The sequence below is a fragment of the Schistocerca gregaria genome, chromosome 5, assembly GCF_023897955.1.
Source record: "Schistocerca gregaria isolate iqSchGreg1 chromosome 5, iqSchGreg1.2, whole genome shotgun sequence".
In the NCBI taxonomy this organism is placed as follows: domain Eukaryota; kingdom Metazoa; phylum Arthropoda; class Insecta; order Orthoptera; family Acrididae; genus Schistocerca; species Schistocerca gregaria.
In genome coordinates this window covers 254,041,842-254,063,517 of record NC_064924.1, presented here as the reverse complement: position 1 = coordinate 254,063,517, position 21,676 = coordinate 254,041,842, and the positions used below count along the sequence as shown (strand labels likewise).

Sequence of the window (21,676 nt, the reverse complement as noted above, 5' to 3'; positions counted from 1 at the left end):
AAGTATCAGAGCTGAAAACGTTAAGCTGTCAGGATAAAGTAAACTGGCGTTAATTTTGGAATGATCTATATGGCAGTTATGCATCAGGCAATTTGTAATGCCACACACTACAGACTAAGAACTCTCATAAAAATACAAAGGCATTTTAATCACAATGGAGCATCTGCCATATGTATACTCCCCGTACACTTCCACACAAATCAGGACGTAGATGACTTCAGAAAATATGATTAAAAATGAGAATCCATCTTAGGATTTGAGAGTAAAATGAAGTATAATTAAAATTAAACGTGCAGTTCAGCTTACAGTAAGGTAATACTGGGGACTGTAAGGAACAGTCTCAAAGAAACTGCTTTCTTTCTCTGTAGATATTCTGTAAATAGTAAAATCAGCAGCAAAAACACACATTATAAAGAGCACTTAAGATGCTGTTAGTTATGGATTTTGCACAAAGGTACTATTTTTTACAAATCTGCAATGTCTTATTAAAAGCACATAAGATGTGATGAAAATATATTACAATTTGTCATAAATATTTCTGCTGTCTTCAGGAAACAGAGTTTTTGGGAGCTTCTCTAGAAACAGAATTTTGAGATTCACAGCCACTGTCATATATCTGAAGTTCACGAAAGTTCAGTATTTCAGGATTTTCATCCCAAAACTGTTTTCCAATTATATCTATACAAAATGGTAAAACAACTTTGCGAGGTCTTCCACCCTCTTCAACTCTAATCAGCTTCCTGAGCAATACTGTACCCTTACGAAACATTGGAGGTTCATTATTGTAGTTTATACCAAATTCTGAGTAGAGTATCTCATTCTTATCTGCAGTGAGAGTACCACGTAGTCGTTCCTCTGCCTGTAATAAAAAACAATAGTGATATATGTGAATACAAATCAACATTTCTGAAAACAGTGCAATTATGTGACATAAATAAGTAATATACATTTATAAATTATGTTTATAAGCTTATATTTGCCTTTCCCTTTTGCAACTTAAACATGTATAATCTACAGTGGAGTCATATCATAAATAAGCACATAATTTTCCATTATTTGCAACTAGGATAGGCTTTTTTTGTGAAACACCAGATGGTCACCTAAAAATAAAAATACTGAATATGTAATGGTTTCAATTAATTCCATAAAAATTTGAGCAGACCATGTACTCTATGCCAAATATGTCTTGCAGTTGTTCAATGACAGTACACCATGGCTACACCTTTTAAGAATCTCCTCTCACATTTAAAATGAAGAAAGTACCATACCTAGCTTTTAGAAATGTAAGTTCTTCATGAAGGATTGAAGAGCAGGCTGGATGGGAGGGACAAGTCATTTAGACCTCGAGTTGAGAAGGAGCCATCTGTTGTGATGACAAAGACAAAAGTTCATGGGAACTAGTAATTTTGTCAATTGGCAAGTTTCTGACATAATTTGTGTCTCCGCCTGATTCTGTTCCAGGCCAGTTACTTCATAGCATGGTACCTTCCACTTTACCCAGCATATTTATTCTTCCCCTTCCTATTTTCCTCTGTTCTTGTACTGTACCTTTGATAGTTGAGATAATTCCTTTTCCTAGTAGCGTATGTCCCACCTTCCCAGTTCGCTTTTTTCTTTTCTTTCGTTAGTTTTAGGAGTGTTGCTCTGATCTTTCCATTGCTCCATTGTTCTTCATTGTACATTCCCATTTTATTTTCTTTATTTTTCTCCAAACTCATATCTGAAGTGCTTTAATTTTGCCCCTTTCTCTCTTCTTCAACAACCAACATTCAATGTTCATAGTTGCACAGAAAAGTGCTCGACATGAAGCACTGAACCACCCTTTTCCTCAACTCTACCTACAGTGCCACCATGCAAAGTGGCAAATTTCTGGGGATGGCAAAATGTTAAAATTTAATATGGTTCAAAAAAGATGAATTAAAGAAGACTACGAAAGTTTTTCATAAATGAAGAATGTGAGAATAAGTTGGAACTACAAATCATTCACAAAATCTAATTTGTTACTGGAAATTGTCTGCACTATAGTAGAACTGATGACAAATCAAGAACTGGAGATAATTACTTTGGGTACATCTTTCAAAATGGGAAAACTTACCAACTCTATTTCTATCATTTGTTACACAACACTTGAACTGTACCTACAGCAGCTTGAAAGACCCTATAGAAGTGGAACACTTTATTATAAAGAAGTAAAGATAAATGTCAACTTGTGATGGCCTAACAGTTCCTACACAGTTTACTCAAACACCTACAGTGCTATCACTGAGAAAGACATTTTGTAATAAGTGAATAAAGAATAAGTAGAATATGCATTGCCCATCACATGCCATACCCTTCTTTTATTCAGTCATTGAGATGAAGCATCGCTTACACGTGAGAAGGTACATGGCATCTTTCCCTCATCACTCTGTCTTTCTTGGATCTGCCATCAATATGATTTACATTTCTTCATGACACATTCCTCTAAATTAATTTTTCTTTCTTTCTCCGCAACTTCTTTTAATCTTTCCCTCATCATCATTTCTTTCTCTATGAAGAAGTCATAATTAATATATGTTAATACTGAGATTACTCAGGAAAAAATCTACCAAACCTTATTTTGGAGCTAAAGCATCGCAACAGCGTAGTACGAACTGTTTAAGCAGTTTCATTGTATTTCACACTGGTTGCAAGCCAACAACTTTGTTCAGGATTTAACCGTTGCTTTTTGCTACATTAAATGACAATGCTTTCAAAACTGCTTGTTTTGAGCCATAATTGGCGATTATGCCATGTCAGAAAGCATGCCTTCTCGATACCCGACTTCAACCACTTGTCCTTTATATACTGTGGACACACTATGCAGGCATTGGGGCTTTACAACTTTTTCCAGCAAATCATTTATATGTAAGAAGAATGGAAAGAAAATATAGGATGTGTTAGGTGCCTATGAGTTTGGCACCAGAAAGGCAGTTCTGAAATATTGGTTGATAATGGAAACAAGACTGAAGAAAAATCAAGATACATCCATAGGAATTGTTGACATGGAAAAAGCATTCGACAATGTAAAATGGTACAAGATGTTCAAAATTCTGAGAAAAAAAGAGGTAAGCTATTGGGAAAGATTGGTAATGTATTATATGTGCAAGAACCAAGAGGACACAATAATACTGGAAGTGCTCAGATTAAAAAGGGTGTAAGGCAGGGATGTAGTCTTTCCCCTACTGTTCAATCTACACATTGAGGAATCAATGACAGAAATAAAAGCAAAGTTCAAGAGTGGGATTAAAATTCAAAGTGAAAGGATAGCAATGAGAAGACTTGCTGACATCACTGTCCTGAGTGACACCATCTGTTGAATGGAAAGGGCTGTCTAATGAGTACAGAACATGGACTGAGAGTAAACCGAAGAAAGACGAAAGTAATGAGAAGTAGCAGAAACAAGAACAGCAAGAAACTTAACATCAGAATAGGGGATCACAAAGTAGATGAAGTTGAGCAATTCTTCTACCTAGGCAGCCAAATAACCCACGACATACGAGCAAGGAGGACACAAAAAGCAGATTACCACAGGCAAAAAGTACATTCCCAGCCAAGAGAAGTCTACTAGTATCAATAATTGACCTTAATTTAAGAAAGAAATTTCTGAAAATGTATGTTTGGAATACAGCATTGTATAGTAGTGAAACACTAACTGTGGGGAAAACCAGAAGACAAGAGAATGAAAGCACCTGCAGTGTGGTGCAACAGGTGAATGCTGAAAATTATGTGGACTGATAATGTAAGAAAGGATGTTCTTTACAGTATCAGCAAGGAAAGGAATATATGGAAAACACTGGCAAGAAGATGGGACAGGTTGTTAGGACATCTGTTAACACATCAGGGAATACCTTCCATGGTGCTAGAGGGAGCTGTAGAGGGTACAGGAACTAACAAAAGTGACGTTTGTCTCACTCCTAAATACCAATGTCAATTTTGTTATTCCGTACCTGCAACATTTGGTAACACTTATCTCTAAGCTTTTACATTTGATGGTTAGCCCATCTTTCATGCATGTCTTCAATTACTCTGTGAATAAGGCTGACTAGGTCTGCAAATGGAAGTAGGGTTGTGGGTGGGAAGGAGAGGGTCGTAACACTTGATATTTTCGCATGGTGCTGCAAAATCCCTGGACCCAGACATGTTATGGACATAACTCAACAGTAAAACAGTAATTCACTTCATATCTGGAAAGGGAGAAGCAGAAAGCTGTCATCCAGTGTCAACAAATAGGGAAGAGGTTTGAATCTGACTGGAGTTGGGTAAAGTGGAGGTTGCCACTGAACATGGCAGACAACACATTTCTCTTTGTAGATGATATACATGTTATTGTGAAAGACATGGAATGTAACATAAATAATGTTGCTAATATGTAGGTAGTAACATCAGCACATGACTTTCACAGAACAGATTAACATTTAACGGCACCAAAACACAATGCATACAGTTTCTGATATAGAACTCATCTAAAAGCAAAATTTTACTGTCGAAGCTGGACAAACAGCTAGTGAAGCTGACTATTTTAAATTCTTGGGACTGTGGACAATTGAAGACTTTCTTGGAAATATCAAATTCAATAACTCTGAGGAAAGAATGTGCCATCTTCACTCCAAGAATGATCTCCACTGCCTCCAACAAAAATGGTTGTATAATTTGACTATTACCCGTTATATTTTGGGGCAACTCTGTGTGCTCAGCAAGAATATTCTTAGCTCAGAAAAGGGTGATCAGACGACCTCCAGTGTCAATTCATGAAATTCATGCAAACTGTTGCTCAGGTGTCTTGGAATTTTAGCTCTGACATCCCTTTACATATGAGGTGTGGCTATAAAATAATGGGACTACTGCTGTAACACTTTTTGCTTCAAAAACATACATATTCAGTTACTGTCACCCTCAATATACTCCTCTCCTCTGTCCCTACAACACTCCTTGCTAATTTTCCATTGACACAAACCGTTCTGGTGGAAGTCTTCCTGAGTGAGCTCCTTGATGAGATGTGCCACTTTTTCTTTCACTGCTTCAGTGGACTGGAATCATGTTCCTTTTAATGCGCATTTCACCTTGGGGAGTAGATAAAAGCCACCACATGGTGCTACATCAGGGGAATACGGTAGGTGGTGTAGCACGAGGATGCTTTACTTCGCTAGAAACCTTTTAATGCTGTACTTTGCTAGAAACCTCTTCATAGATAATGTGGTACGAACCAGTGCAGTATCTTGATGCAGAACTCCATGACTTGTTCTTCCACAGTTGGGGTCTTTTTTTTTCTCATGGAGTTGAGCAAGAACCGCAAATAATAATGTTGATTAATAGTTTGACCTCACAATTCCACAAATATCAAACAAAATAGTCATCATTGCTTTGAATCTTGATTTGCTCATTTGAGCTTTTTTCACTCTCAGTGAAGTTGGGTCGTTTCGACATATGGATTGGCGCTTAGTTCCTGGATCGTAAGTGAAAAACCAAAATTCACCACATGTCACTCTTTCCAAAAAAAAAATAAAAATAAAAAAAATAAAAAATAAATAAAAAAATTAGGATAATTTTCAATGGTATTCAAAGTGTCAATACAAACATTCTCATGAGCTTCTTTTTGTTCAATTGTAAAATTTGTTAGCAACAGTCTCGCATACACTTTTCTCTTGTTAAACTCATTATATAAAATTTGCCTTACACATTCTTTGTCAATTTGTAGTTTCAGAAATTAATTGAGTACCTAACCAACAATCAGATTGAATCAAATTATATACTTTTAAGATATCTTCATCTACTTTTGATGTTGAGGGGTGTCTTGGGTGTGAGTCTCTTCAATGTCTTCTCTGCCACCTTGGAAATGTTAGGACCACTCTCTTGATGAACAGTCTCTGCCCTACACTTCTTTTCATAACATATGCATTTCAGTAACAGTTTTTCCAAGGTTCATGACAGTTTGTTGCTCTTTTATTACACTCATCTTTTTCCGGCAAAGCAAAATAATGGCTCTTACACAAATGAAGGCCACGGCCGCACTGGTTTTCTACAGACATGACATATGCCACATTGGACTAAGAAGCTTCACACTTCACTGCTATCAGTAGTTCATCTTTGCCACACGTGAACTTACTCTGTGACATCAGTTCCATTATTTTATAACCGCACCTCATATATTCCATCATGGCTTTGTTGTTACTAATACTTCACACATCCTTATGCACCATAGATTAGATTAATACTTGTTCCATAGATCATGAATACGACACTTCGTAATGATGTGGAACGTGTCAGGTTAATACAAGATGTCTGTACAAGAAATTACATTACACAAAATATTGCACGACACTAATGATTAAGTTTTTTTTTTTTTTTTTTTTTTTTTACTTAGTTTATATCTAAAAATTCAGCCAATGAGTAGAAGGAGTTGTCATCTAGAAATTCTTTTAATTTATTTTTAAATGTTAGTTGGCTATCTGTCAGGCTTTTGATGCTGTTTGGTAGGTGCCCAAAGACTTTTGTGGCAGCATAATTTACCCCTTTCTGTGCCAAAGTCAGATTTAACCCTGCATAGTGAAGATCATCCTTTCTCCTGGTGTTATAGGTATGCACACTGCTATTACTTTTGAATTGGGTTGGATTATTATCAACAAATTTCATAAGGGAATATATATACTGTGAGGTTACTGTGAGAATCCCTAGATCCTTAAATAGATGTCTGCAGGATGATCGTGGGTGGGCTCCAGCAATTATTCTGATTACACGTTTTTGTGCAATGAATACTTTTCTACTCAACGATGAATTACCCCAGAATATGATGCCATACGAAAGCAGTGAATGAAAGTAGGCATAGTAAGCTAATTTACTGAGATTCTTATCACCAAATTTACTGAGATTCTTATCACCAGCATACAGAAAGTTGTGCAGTATTCAGTAGGTTTCATTTTCACTTTCCAACAGAAATGAAAAAAAATGAGTGAGAAACCCCAAGTATTTAAATCCAAGTTGATAGGTTGCTTTGTGTCACACTCCTTTTCTGTACAGGAGTTCCTTGCAGTAGTTAACTTTTCTCTGTAATATGTTATTTAGTTGTACAAGCTCTTACAAATTTTTTCATGATTTATTAATTCTTTTGTTAGAAATTTTCTATTGAACATTTTGTAGACAATGTACTGACTCGTTCCATAAACAAATAGCTGAGGTCTGTATGGTCACACAAAACTGATAAATAAATAAATGAACTGCCCTTCTCTCTCCAAATCTTCGATACCAACACACACTTATTTAACCATTACTCCCTCACTTTCTGAGTACCCCTTCTCAACTGTTGATTTAATCTTTTGTGTATTCTCATCTCCTTTCTTTTTATATTTTCTTCTTCCTTCCATTTTCTGCATCATCTCCATTATTATCTAAGGTATATTTACTCTGTTTCCAGGGAAGTATCCTCTCTCTCTCTTTTTTCTTTTTTATTGGGGGGGGGGGTTATAATATCTTTGATCCTAGTCCCTCTTTCCTCTACTTCATCTTTTCTTGTTTCATGGTTTGTTTTTATTATTTTTCATCTCATTCTTTCTATGGTCCATGTGTTTACTTGTATGCTTTCTTCACTTGTTTCAATGTTGTACTATCATGAGGAACATGTGATCGCTACTAACACCAGTTCCCAGTAGCCTGTCAGAGTTTTTCACTGCCAGTCAACAATAATCTATTTAGTATCTAGTTCTATCTCCTGCCAAGACCCATGTACAGTGCTGTCTTTTGTGGTTTGCATACCATTTATCAATGATGAACATTTCCTTTTCAGACAAAACTAAAGTGACCTTTTTTTCTCTCATTTCATCTTGCCAATCCATATTTTCTCAACAGAGCTTCAATACGTTCATACACTTGCTGTATTACTACTACATCATCATCATCATCATCATAGGATGTTAGCATGTACACCTGGACTATTAATATATCTTTCTGTGAGCACTGAGTTTTCCTGCATTTGAGTACAATTTTCCATTGTTACAACCTCTCGATATACTACAGCATCATCCGCAAAAAGCCTCAGTGAACTTCTGATGTTACCCACAAGGTCATTTATATATATTGTGAATAGCAATGGTCCTACGACACTCCACTGCAGCACACCTGAAATCACTCTTACTTCAAATGACTTCTCTCCATTGAGAATGACATCCTGCATTCTGTTATCTAGCAACTCTTCAATCCAATCACACAATTGGTCTGATAGTCCACATGCTCTGATAACAATGCCTCTTCCCTACCACTTTTTCCCCAGTTGTAAAGTTCATCATTTGCTCCATTACTTTTTTTAAAAAATTTTCATCGCCCACCTCTTCTCTATTCCTCATTTTATTTGCTCTCATCTCTTTTCCTACTTTCCTTTGAGTTATTAACCATACTTTTCATTTAACTTCGAATTTCTCTTTTTCTTAATCCGTCTTTGTGGAAAAAACTAACAATACTGAAAGTTAAGTACGTTCTTTTTCCCTGTTTCTTTAATTTGGAATTTTGCCTGCCGAAGCTACGAACTAGCCATTAATTTCATCTCCTTGTAATGTTACAACTTTTCCAAGTGTTCCTTTTGATACACAGGCATCAGGTATATAACTGTTCATTTGTAAACATATTTTCAGCACACTGCAAATTATCCTAATTGACCTAATTCTCCTTCTTGCAATTAATGTCTCTCTTGTACTCTCACTTTTAAATCACAAAAGTGCAATGTTTATCCATTTATTTCAGGGGGCTCTTATGATCATAATGAGACATTACCTCATCAATTTCTAAACTTCAGATTTCTTCTTGTAAATCCCTTCCAGTCCGTGCAACATTTAATTAATCCAGAGATGATTTTCATTTATGTTTGCTCAAAGACACTTAGCAGAGTTTCTGATCGGTAGTAGGATTACAACTGTTTCTCATATTGATTTTATATTGCTTATAACATGAAACTTCCTGGCAGATTAAAACTGTGTGCTGGACTGAGACTCGAATGTGAGACCTTTGCCTTTCGCGGGCAAGTGCTCTACCAACGGAGCTACCAAAGCACGACTCACTACCTGTCCTAACAGCTTCAATTCTGCCAGTACCTCATCTCCTACCTCCCGAACTTCACTGAAGCTCTTCTGCAAGCTTGCAAACATATGTAAACATAGGCTGTGGCTCCATGTCTCCCCAATATCCTTTCTTCCAGGAATGCTAGTTCTGTAAGGTTTGTAGAAGAGCTTCTGTGAAGTTTGGGAGGTAGGAGACGAGGTACTGGCAGAATTGAAGCTGTGGGGATGGGTCGTGAGTCGTGCTTGGGTAGCTCAGTTGGCAGAGCACTTGCCCGCAAAAGGCAAAGGTCCCAAGTTCGAGTCTTGGTCCGGCACACAGTTTTAATCTGCCAGGAAGTTTCATATCAGTGTACACTCCACTGCAGAGTGGAAATCTCATTCTGCTTTTAACATATTAGATTAACTCTCAAAGTTTTATTTATTTTACTATCAAGAAAATTACACACAATATCTACACTTGGCCACTGCAAACCTCCAGCTTAGCTGATAGTTCTAATTAATAATTTGTGTGTGGTGAGTAGTAATCTGTCATTTCCATTGTGTAATAATGTTATTGTCTTGGGCATCAGAGGGATTTTTTTTGGGGGGGGGGGGGGCATTGTCAACTTAAGTTGTTCAGCTGTGTTGGGTACAAAATCAACAATACGTTTCTTTCACATGTACTTCAGACGTGTGTGTGTGTGTGTGTGTGTGTGTGTGTGTGTGTGTGTGTGTGTGTGTGTGTGTGTGTGTGTGTGTGTAGTAGATAGGCACAATAAATAAAACGCACAAACACACACACAGAATTTCGAGCTTTCACAACCGGCGGCTGCTTCGTCAGGAAAAAGGGAAGGAAAAGGGAAGATGAAAGGATGTGGGTTTTAAGGGAGAGGGTAAGAAATCATTCCAATCCCAGGAGCGGAAAGACTTACCTTAGGGGGAAAAAAGGATAGGTATATACTCGCGCACACGGGCACGCACGCGCGCACACACACACACACACACACACACACACATCCATACATACACAAGCAGACATATTTTTATGACCTTATAACTTATCTTAGAAGAAAGATTAAGAAAAGGAACCTACATTTATAGCATTTGTAGACTTAGAGAAAGCTTTTGACAATGTTGACTGGAATACTCTCTTTCATATTCTGAAAGTGGCAGGGGTAAAATACAGGGAGCGAAAGGCTATTTACAATTTGTACAGAAACCAGATAGCAGTCAAAAGAGTCGAGGGGCATGAAATGGAAGTAGTGGTTGGGAAAGGAGTGAGACAGGGTTGTAGCCTCTCCCTGATTTTATTCAATCTGTATATTGAGCAAGCAGTAAAGGAAACAAAAGAAAAATTCAGAGTAGGTATTAAAATTTATGGAGAAGAAATAAAAACATTGAGGTTCGCCGATGACGTAATTCTGTCAGAGACGGCAAAGGACTTGGAAGAGCAGTTGAACGGAATGGACAGTGTCTTAAAAGGAGGATATAAGATGAACATAAACAAAAGCAAAACGAGGATAATGGAATGTAATCAAATTAAATCAGGTGATGCTGAGGGAACAAGATTAGGAAATGAGACACTTAAAGTAGTAAAGGAGTTTTGCTATTTAGGAAGTAAAATAACTGATGATGGTCGAAGTAGAGAGGATATAAAATGTAGACTGGCAATGGCAAGGAAAGCGTTTCTGAAGAAGAGAAATTTGTTAACATCGAATATAGATTTATGTATCAGGAAGTTGTTTCTGAAAGTATTTGTTTGGAGTGTAGCCATGTATGGAAGTGAAACATGGACGATAACTAGTTTGGACAAGAAGAGAATAGAAGCTTTCGAAATGTGGTGCTACAGAAGAATGCTGAAGATAAGGTGGATAGATCACGTAACTAATGAGTAGGTATTGAATAGAATTGCGGAGAAGAGAAGTTTGTGGCACAACTTGACTAGAAGAAGGGATCAGTTGGTAGGATATGTTTTGAGGCATCAAGGGATCACAAATTTAGTATTGGAGGGCAGCGTGGAGGGTAAAAATCATAGAGGGAGACCAAGAGATGAATACACCAAGCAGATTCAGAAAGATGTAGGTTGCAGTAGGTACTGGGAGATGAAGAAGCTTGCACAGGATAGAGTAGCATGGAGAGCTGCATCAAACCAGTCTCCGGACTGAAGACAACAACAACAACAGCATCTTGTCTTACACTGGATTGAATATATTAACACTTATGGTGATTACTTAGTACTTCCATTGTATGGAACATTTTAAGGAACTCGGATACTCTACAAGTAATGGCACAATTGAGCCTAGATCCACAGCTGAAGAACCAACTTCTTGCAAGAGCTGTTACTTCAGTGAGATTAAGTTTCTTGAAGAATACAATGCTGATAGTGTTGGAGTCTGTAGAGGCTATTCAAAAGCAGTGTGATGAATGGGACATAAAGGAAGTTTGCATGGATGCATAGTACATCAGTGTACATAGTACATCAGTGAGCCTAAGAGCTATGACGCGTTAACTGAGACAGTGGTCTGTATACTGGATTGGAATAATTGATTCCTTGGTATGTACTGATACTCTTGAGAGAGGAAGCCGAAGTACAATTAAGTCTACAATTAGATGGTGTAATTATTTTCATGAAATACTTTAGGAAATGAAAATGACTTCAATAGCTACTTCAGTACCAATATCACATGAACTTGCTTATGCACTGGGCTATTTCACTGAACTGCAATTGCGGAATATCTTCGCCTATAAAATCATTGTTTGCACAACACCCCTGAAGTAAGTCTCAGCATGTTTCCATCCTGGGCTGACCACTTTTCACTCCTGCCCGCACTCATTCTTCATTTTTCATACGTTTCATCCATCATAACTTTGGACTCTCAACCCATTCCTCCATTTAGTTGTCAATTTTCCTAACCATTTGCTGCATGAATTGACATTCTGCCACTGTCACTATGAGCAATTTGCCTCCTCCTCATCCTCCTACCAATAATTCCTTTCGCCTTATCCACCTCCTTCCTGTCCGCCGCCCTCCCCTCCTTACCTCCCACATATTCCCTAATTCCTGCAGCCACTCATCAACCCTCTATCAGAACAACCACTCATTAAAAGCCTAGCGCGTGCATATTTATGTCATACCTTTTCCTCAGTTTGTGTCACAGAGCCTGACTGACACACACATTTTCATTACTAACAGCTAGTTCCCTTCAAATTCCTTGGTTTTTATGTACTGTAAGGAAGTCACACTAAAAAAGGAAACTTACTTTCATTATCTGGAGACTGACATAAGAAGGCTATTAAAGGAGCAGAATTACTCAACTCGTCCTTTGAAAGAAAGTCAAGTTATTGTTCTAGTAACAGTCCTATCCACTGCATTTTTTGAAACATAAAGCGTGGATCTGGTTGAAATTAAACTGCATGGCAAAACTGATATACTAAAGCAAATGGAAAATATATTTTCACATTTTTATTTTCACAAACATGAAAATATCTCATCCAACACAACAAAAAGTCACCATGTGTACAAATCAATCAGGAAAACTATCAAATACAACTTTCCAACAAACTTTATAGTCGTAATGTGCCCCCCTTTAGTCTCCCTCTCATGAAATGAGATATGTGACTGTAATATTACGGCCATGTAAGAAATACGGCTGAGAATCAGTCCCACACAACAGCACTCAGGGCATACAGATTCTTGTGGCTAGATAATACAATTTCACAAACCTGAAGGGAGCTTACAATGAGGTATAAAAATCTTTTATAAAGAATGGAGGAAAGGAAGTAATGCAAGGATGACTTGTTCTTTTAGTTCTTATGTCTGACTAAAGACTTCTGAATGGATCTTTCTACATCTTAATCAGGTATGTGTCAGACATGAAGACAAAATTATAGGGCTACGCGCTCACTCAGGGGATGGTTCACATTCAGTTTATTTGTGAACAAAAAATGGCTCTGAGCACTATGGGACTTAACACCTATGGTCATCAGCCGCCTAGAACTTAGAACTACTTAAACCTAACTAACCTAAGGACATCACACAACACCCAGCCATCACGAGGCAGAGAAAATCCCTGACCCCGCCGGGAATCGAACCCAGGATTTGTAAACAATATAATATTGGAGAGAAATGGTCATGGTAAGGATGATCATCGCAAGCGTCACAGCTACATAGTGTGGAGTTGACTCTAAAGTACCAGCCCACACATATCAGTTTTCGATTATAGAAGTGCCACTTATTGTGATGGGATTTGAGTACGGGTATCATAACATTATTCCAAAAGAATTGTAGTGAGAAGTAGTCTCATGCAACAATACACTCACAGCACACAGGTTATTATGGCTAGATATGTTGTGTACTACCTCTTCTTGTTAAGTCACTCTGTTTTGAAAGAGCTAAAATACTCGAGATTAATTATTAAGTATTCCCATTTGCTATACAACTTATTTCTCCTACTGGAAGTAAGTTTTGCATTGCATTGGACTCGCAGGGTTCATACCCCTGTCACTCCATTAAGATTTGTTTTCTGTAATTTCTTTAAATTACTTTTAAGGTAAATCCAGATATTACTATACTGGTACAGATCCTATTTCTGAAAGGCCTTTTTCAATCCAGTTCCTTCGACAAAGACATAACCCTTTTCTTCTCCTGCCTTGTCCAAGCCGAGCTTGTGGTCCAATGGTCCATCTCTAATCTTCATTTCTTTTATAAGATCTCTTCTCCTTTCCTTGTGCACACAGTACCACTTTTTTGGAAGTAGCAGTGACACACTGCTTAATATATCAATTGCCATTCACCTACCATAAATTCAGCAATGTTCTGGCACTTTAGTATACGAAAGTCAGTATATTGACACACACACACACACACACACACACACACACACACACACACACACACACACACACACGCTACAAATCTGTGACAACACACAAAAAAATTTCCATAGCACCGAACAGAAACATAAGACGATGACAGATCCTAAGCTACACATCCCAAATTTAATTTATACTGTTCTCTGGGACTACAATTTGAATTCTTCCCCTCTCTCTAGTCGCACAGCATTCCTCTTATTAAAGCAATGGCCTTCAAATGGACAGCACATCCAACCTACTTAAAGATTATTGCTGAATAATAACCGATGACTAGCACTGTGGTAAGGCATCTCTGACTCTTCCCGCATGGGCAAACGAGTCAGCATAATTTTGCCAACAGCCCTTTGCACATTTATATATCTGGGATAGCAAGGATTATAAACATTTCCATTTAGCGCATTTTATCCCACTTTTTCATCCAGCTGGAAAAGAAAAACTCTTTGTCTAGCACACTGTTTAATGGTCCCAGCCTCCGTGTACAACTTTCTGCAGACAACTGGTAGACTGCAACAGCTTGCACAGTGATACATCCTGCAAGACTAATGGACCACCACTGACTAACAACTATTTCAGTCACAACACATATCGACTCCAATTTCTTTTGACAACAGTGGCATGATCTACAGATTAAGAACTCTGAGTATCAGATGTGATCTCATGAACCATAAAGGACTGCTATTTGTATTTCCAAATCCAGTAATAGGGCATGTTTGACTTTTTAAGTTATATGTAAGAACTAACTTAGGCCTCCAACCAGAATACTTTTTTATAAAACAAACTTTGCCACTGTAAAAAACATTAACATGATTTACATTTGTATACACAACTATTTAGAAAAACTGATATACAGGGTATGGGGAGAAAGTTCTTCCTTCCAATAAATATAAATTTTTATACCTCTTGTAACCACAGTAAAAGCAGAAAAACATCATGGCATTCATGGTAGTCAATGTAGCTCACAATATTGACAATGCTATGCTGTTCTCTAAGTCAAAGAACAGCACTGATAGCAAAAAAAGGATTTTTTCGTGGTAATCGATGAACAGTTTAGTTCCCTGAAAGTTTATTCTATTAAGAATCTAACCATCATACTGGTGTAAGAGAACAATATAATTTAACACTGAAACCATGTGTGGACCCAGCATTTATTAATGCTTAGAGATGGATAAATAAATAAGCCAAAATGTAACTTGGCACTTTTAAGGTACAAAAAGCATAATCAGGGGTGAAAGCCATGTTGAGCTCCATGTGGGGGGAGATAATCATTATATTTAACAATTCATGAGCTGCTCATCCACACCTTGCAGGTTCAATAGGAATAATATCTCTGGATTGATAACTCAACGTCTAACAAATGCACTGCACAATCACCTCAATCCTACACTTTATGTTTATCTATCAGATATTTGGCACCATTGGACAAAGAAGTAATGAAATGGTTAAGTAACACAACACTTCATGGAACACAAGTAAGGATATAATTAATTCCTGATAATCTAGTAACACAGCAATTACTGCAAAGGGCTTGCACGAAGATCTACGACCAATAAAATACTTTCAAAGGATGGAAAAATGATTCTAAAATAGATCATATTTCTACAAGTGGACAAAAGGAAATCGACGCCCATGTAAGGCTTGTACAACAGTTAAAATACATTTTCAGATTCAAACAACTTTTAACGTTAAGTACCTCTGTATTAGTCATCCCCTTTCTTAATACGAGTGACCAGAAAGCAGTGTTATACAGGTTATTCACATGAACATCTGCCTGTCTCCAACTCAAATAATCTTTAAGATTATCGTCGGACGGATACAGCACAACCCGTGCGTCGAATGAAGGTGGGTACTGTAATGGAACTGAACCAAAACATTTTCCCCAATTGTAAACAAATGCCGACGAAAATAAACTATTTACGATGCTCATAAGCTTTGAAGATCTGCGATTGAACAACGTGGTGTCTTTCCTAAAGACAAAGCTGTACTCATCACTTTGTCCATAAGCTATACATATTTCTTTCCACTGATTCATTACATAAGTTGCCGCTTCAGTCATAAGATTCAGTCCTCGAACATCGTTAGGTTTTTCGTAACCATGAGCATCCGTAAACCTGTGAAAATCTTTCCCATCAATTCTAACCACTATCCAGCAGTTCGGCAGACAACTGTCATTCGCTTCAAATTTTTTTACATACTCGAATCTACTTTTCGCCATGACCGATAAGCACCGTTTCACAAGTATTTCTTGACGTACACGTGAAAATCCACGATAACAGCCTACACAGTTTTGCAGGCAACGTACTTGCGCATACAACATCCTCCTGTCACACATTCAAACATAATTTCTTTGCTCTGTCATGCTCCATTACAAACAACAATTACGTAAGTGGAAAGGCAAATTCCAATAATATGTGTTTCCGAGAACTACGTGGGTTTACAGTAGTTCTGGACGAAAAGTAGGTTACTCACTGACTTTCATTTTTATCGTAAGCAATAAACATACATGTCCCCACCACTAACTACACTGTACCCCACCACTGCCAACACTGCGGAAAAAAGACATCCAATAAAATGTTCCGTGTAATTAACATACCAATATAGTTCACGCAAATAATGCTCATTAATATTCTATAAAATTCAATTTTTCCATTTCACGTGTAGTGCGTGAACAACGAAACAACACGGTGGTCTATCGCCAACGCCGCCAAACTTTCGGCAAGCTGTGCTGAGCCGGTCACGTCCCCTGCTATGAGAACAGCTTTACTGGTTTCGACAGGTGGCCAACTAAAATTCAATGAAAATAGTGAAACAGTCTCGCAAAAAGGTCCAGAAATGGCTACATTATAATTTGTTTAATTGTCAAGACCTGATGCAGAAAGACATCGGGGATTGCAAACCATCCCAGTACTTGCAGCATTTGCGAAGCAAGATTGACGCTGGTCCAGTACTGGACAGCCTGCTGAGAACCACATGGATTACTCAGTTGCCACCCGCCATTGAACCAATCCTCACGTCGCAATCTGACATGCCTTTAGACGCAGTGGTAGAGCTATCAGACGAGGTGCGAGACACTATATTATCGGCGTCTATCAGTGTAACAACTCTGCAGTGCGCAAGAACATTTACCTCAGTATCGCACACGAACAAAAAACATGACAAAACGATTTTCTGTTAATAGGTGATTCTATATTAAAAAATGTTATTGTGCCGGACTGCAAGGTCGATGTACGACCTGGAATCCGATCGCATCAACTCAACAAATATTTTAAGAATGTATAGTCCACCAAAAGAAACACGGGCGAAACTGGTAACAAAACTTTAAGTACCGACGATTACAGAGGTGTCTTAATCCACGAGGGCACAAACTCCTTCCGCAGTAATAGTGAGGAAGAAATCCTGAATGAAACACGGAATCTGATTAGATCGGCGAAAACTGTATACCCAACATCCAGACTGGTAATTAGTGGAATTATTCATCGAAGATCGGTAAGTGACACTTACATCAACATGATAAATACCAGCATTAGGGAACAGTGCAACAGACTCGGTGCAGTATTCATTGACCCAAAGAAATTGTTAAACTGCAAGTGTCTGGGAAAAGACAGCCTGCACTTGAATAGATTAGGCTCTGTGAACCTTAGTAAAATGTTCATAGACGTGTGTAAAGTCCTAAGAAGCAAGGGAAACTAATTCATTCTGATAGGGGTGACAAAGAAAAAATTCAAACTGAAAATAAAAAGTTTAGGTACCAAACAAAGGATGCACGTGAAATAAGTAAAAGCAAAAATGGTCTATTGATGCACTGGAATATAAATGGCTTACGGGCAGAACTACCAAATCGTAAATTCTCAAAAATCGATGAACTAAAAATTCTGCTTTCAGAATCCGTAAATATTGAAATAATCTGCCTAAATGAACATTGCTTAACAGAAGATAGTATAAAAGTACTAAATAGTATTAATAATTTTAAGGTAGCTGCTAGCTTTTGTAGAATAAGCAAATCTCGTGGAGGCTCCTGCATTCTTGTCAATTCTTCCGTAAGTTATACAGTAAGAGATAGTTTTAATTATTTAAATGAAGAGAGCGTGTTTGAAAGTTGCTCTGTAGAACTAAGTGATCTGAATACACGGGTTATAGCAATCTACAGAATTCCTGGATATGCAGTAACAAAAGTGTTTTTAGCCAAATTCGAATGCCTCCTGGAAAAACTCCAGAAAGAAAGTAAGAAAAAAAGTTGTTATAGCAGCAGACTTCAACTTAAATGTCTTAGTTGAAAGCAAATGATTCCACAAAATTTCGTGACTTTATTCAGAAATCTGGTTTCAAGCTAAGTTTTTCTGAAGGCACTAGGGAAAACAGCAGATCAGTGACCTGCATTGATAATATTATTACTAACTACAAATTTGACAGTGGAAATAAGCACAAATACTGCTTAGACTTGGGTATTTTAGATGACTCAGCTCTGTTTATTGAGCTCCCAAAGGGAAAAAACCTGAAGCCTCCAGAAGTGTGTATAAAAAGGGATCTCAGTGTAAGTAAAATGGATTTATTCCGCAGTAAATTAAGTATAATAAGCTGGCCTGTAGACTACAATAGTTCAAGCTCAGTAAACTATGACAAATTCTTAAATTGTTTCTTAGAGGTATTTAATGAATCATTTCCTTGTAGATATAAGCAAAAGAAAGTTAATGGTAAATTCAAATGGAGTACAACAGGAATAAAAATCTCAAGTGCCAGAAAGAGAGAGCTCCACAATGAGTTAAAATCAAACAGAAATCCAGATTTAGTTATTTATGTCAAACAGTATAAACCTGTATTTAGGAAAGTTGTAGTGGCAGCTAAAAAAAATGGCAAATAATAAATTCATACAAGAACACAGAAATAAGACAAAAGTGCGAACTAGGAGCCAAAGTAAAAATTCATGAGATTTCGAAAATTAGACATGAAAATGAAATTATAGTAAACCCTGTTCAGATGTCAAGTTGTTTCAATGAATTCTTCCTAAATGTAGTAAGATCGAATGTGGATATGACATTCTACCAGGGCATCACAAATTTCGAAAACAGCCAGAACACATCTTTTAAACAATTGGAAGGAATCACCCAGAGGGATGTGGAAAAGGAAATATTGTCTCTAAAAAACAAAACCTCACATTGGTGGGATGAAATAACAACATCTGTAATCAAGTATGTGTACGATATTATTTCCCAACCACTGTCAACTGTTACAAATCAATCTTTTGAACAGGGATGCTTTCCAGGGGTATTGAAATATGGTGAGATCAAACCTCTATTCAAGAAAGGATCGACCGAAGATATGGGGAATTACCGCCCTATCTCTCTCTTGCCGGTCTTCTCTAAAGTGTTTGAAAAGATTGCAGCAAAACAAATTAATAACTTCCTTACATTAAATGATATAATTTTTTAAAACCAGTTCGGACTCCAACAGGGCAAAAGCACTGTGAATGCTATAAATTAGTTTATCCAAAAAATATGCTCCACGTTAGATAAAGTTAGAAAGGTCACAGGTGTATTCTGTGATCTGACTAAAGCTTTTGATTCAGTGAACCATGCATTACTCCTCCACAAATTACAGATATATGGAATCAGAGACACTGCTTTAAAATGGTTTAACTCTTACCTGTCAGGTAGGAGAGTAATTTTAACTTCAAATGGAACCAATTATTCATCAGACTGGAAAACAGTTCCCCAAGGAGTCCCACAAGGTTCGATATTGAGTCCCTATCTGTTTCGTTTTTACGTAAATGACCTACCACTTGCTATTGATGTTCATTCAGTCTTATTTGCTGATGATACATCAGTTCTAATTGAAAATACGGTATCTGAAAATATTCCAGAAAAAGCCAAAAATACTTTAGAAAAACTTGAATCTTGGTTCTACCAAAATGGACTAAAACTAAATGTAACTAAAACCAAAATGATGCAATTTGAAGCTAAATCAGTAGAAAGGAGTGAAATACAGATAACTTGCAATGATCAGGATATCACAGAAGCAAACCACGTGAAGTTCTTAGGCCTAAATCTTGACAAAAATTTAAATTGGAAGGTACACATAGATTTCTTAGCAAATAAACTGAACAACTTAGCATTTGCAATGTGTACTTTGTCAGGTGCCACAAACATGGGTACCAGAAAAATAGTTTATCACTGCTACTTTGAGTCAGTTATTCGTTATGGCACAATCTTCTGGGGAAATTCAGCAAATGTCACTAGGCTCCTAGTATTACAAAAGAAAGTAATTAGAAACATGTGTGTTGCAAAAGAATGGGAATCCTGTCGACCACTGTAAAAAAATTTAAAAATACTATCTATCCCCTCACTTTACATATATGAGATGGTGGTGTTCCTATATAGAAATCAACATACACTAGACACTTTCCATTTTGACCACAACTACAGCACTCGCCACAGAGATAACTTCAAACTTCCAACACATCGTTTAAAACTTTATGCCAAAATGCCAGAGTATATGGGGTTAAAAATTTTCAATAAAATAAAAGGCAGTAATATATTTAAAATGGAAATGGGTTCACTGAAAAGATTGCTCTTTACTCCTCTGGTGGAAAAGTGTTATTATTCTGTCGATGAATTCATTGAGGACAGCTTCACAATCTGAACACAGGGATTGTATTACACTTATTATTTTATGTATATGTAATTTAGAAATGTAAAATGTAATGTAAACATTTGTATTTCTCTTAAAAAAGTGAAAAAAGTTTCTTTTGTAAACCTTGACATGTCTCCTGTACATCAAATCAAATGATTTGAAAATTGTATGGAATGAGACGAATAAACCACATATCACATATCACATGACTACGACGCTCTGGCGGCAAAGGTGGAGGTAACCACACAATAGATCGTGCAGTTGTTATCTCATTGCGACGCCAGCAGTGACCGTGGCCGATCCAGATTCTGAAAGTGTTCACACAGCAGACTGTCAACCACCTCGACTATATGCCTATATGCATATTCAAAAGTATTTCTTCATCAAGACATTGTAGCTTATGTCACTGAATCAGTTATGATCGGCTTCTTTTACATTTGTTTCATAATTCATGTATCTTGATAATTTACTAATGCTTGGAAAGCAAAAATATAATAAGTATCTCCTTGTTGTTGTTGCGGTCTTCAGTCCTGAGACTGGTTTGATGCAGCTCTCCATGCTACTCTATACTGTGCTAGCTTCTTCATCTCCCAGTACCTACTGCAACCTACATCCTTCTGAATCTGCTTAGTGTATTCATCTCTTGGTCTCCCTCTACGATTTTTACCCTCCACGCAGCCCTCCAATATCAAATTGGTGATCCCTTGATGCCTCAGAACATGTCCTACCAACCGATCCCTTCTTCTGGTCAAGTTGTGCCACAAACTTCTCTTCTCTCCAATCCTATTCAGTATTTCCTCATTAGTTATGTGATCTACCCATCTAATCTTCAACATTCTTCTGTAGCACCACATTTCGAAAGCTTCTATTCTCTTCTTGTCCAAACTATTTATCGTCCATGTTTCACTTCCATACATGGCTACACTCCATACAAATATTTTCAGAAATGACTTCCTGACACTTAAATCTATACTCGATGTTAACAAATTTCTCTTCTTCAGAAACGCTTTCCTTGCCATCGCCAGTCTACATTTTATATCCTCTCTACTTCGACCATCATCAGTTATTTTGCTCCCCAAATAGCAAAACTCCTTTACTACTTTAAGTGTCTCATTTCCTAATTTAATTCCCTCAGCATC

General features: G+C 37.3%; 1 protein-coding gene across 3 annotated transcripts; it reads right to left on the bottom strand.

Annotated features, from left to right (window-relative positions):
• Nucleotides 1-255: 255 nt before the first annotated feature.
• On the bottom strand, nt 256-16,458 carry LOC126272897 (probable tRNA(His) guanylyltransferase). Of its 3 annotated transcripts, none has more exons than XM_049976155.1 (2): nt 15,604-16,458; nt 256-859 (listed from the first exon to the last, which is right to left on the bottom strand). In XM_049976155.1, exons 1-2 carry the CDS (start codon nt 16,240-16,242, stop codon nt 548-550), a joined length of 951 nt encoding a protein of 316 aa, XP_049832112.1. In that variant the 5' UTR covers nt 16,243-16,458; the 3' UTR covers nt 256-547. The 3 variants fall into 3 exon arrangements, 2 of the variants coding, with proteins under 2 accessions (XP_049832112.1, XP_049832111.1); XM_049976154.1 differs by having other exon boundaries at nt 16,213-16,373; XR_007549273.1 differs by having other exon boundaries at nt 818-859; nt 16,380-16,441.
• Nucleotides 16,459-21,676: the final 5,218 nt, after the last annotated feature.

Bases quoted from the DNA above. Each gene is read 5' to 3' on its own strand.
- LOC126272897 (XM_049976155.1), bottom strand. From the start codon at position 16,242: ATGTGTGACAGGAGGATGTTGTATGCGCAAGTACGTTGCCTGCAAAAC. The intron at 860-15,603 runs GTACTTAACGTT...TTTTTATTACAG, and splicing joins AGGGGATGACTAATACAGAG to GCAGAGGAACGACTACGTGG.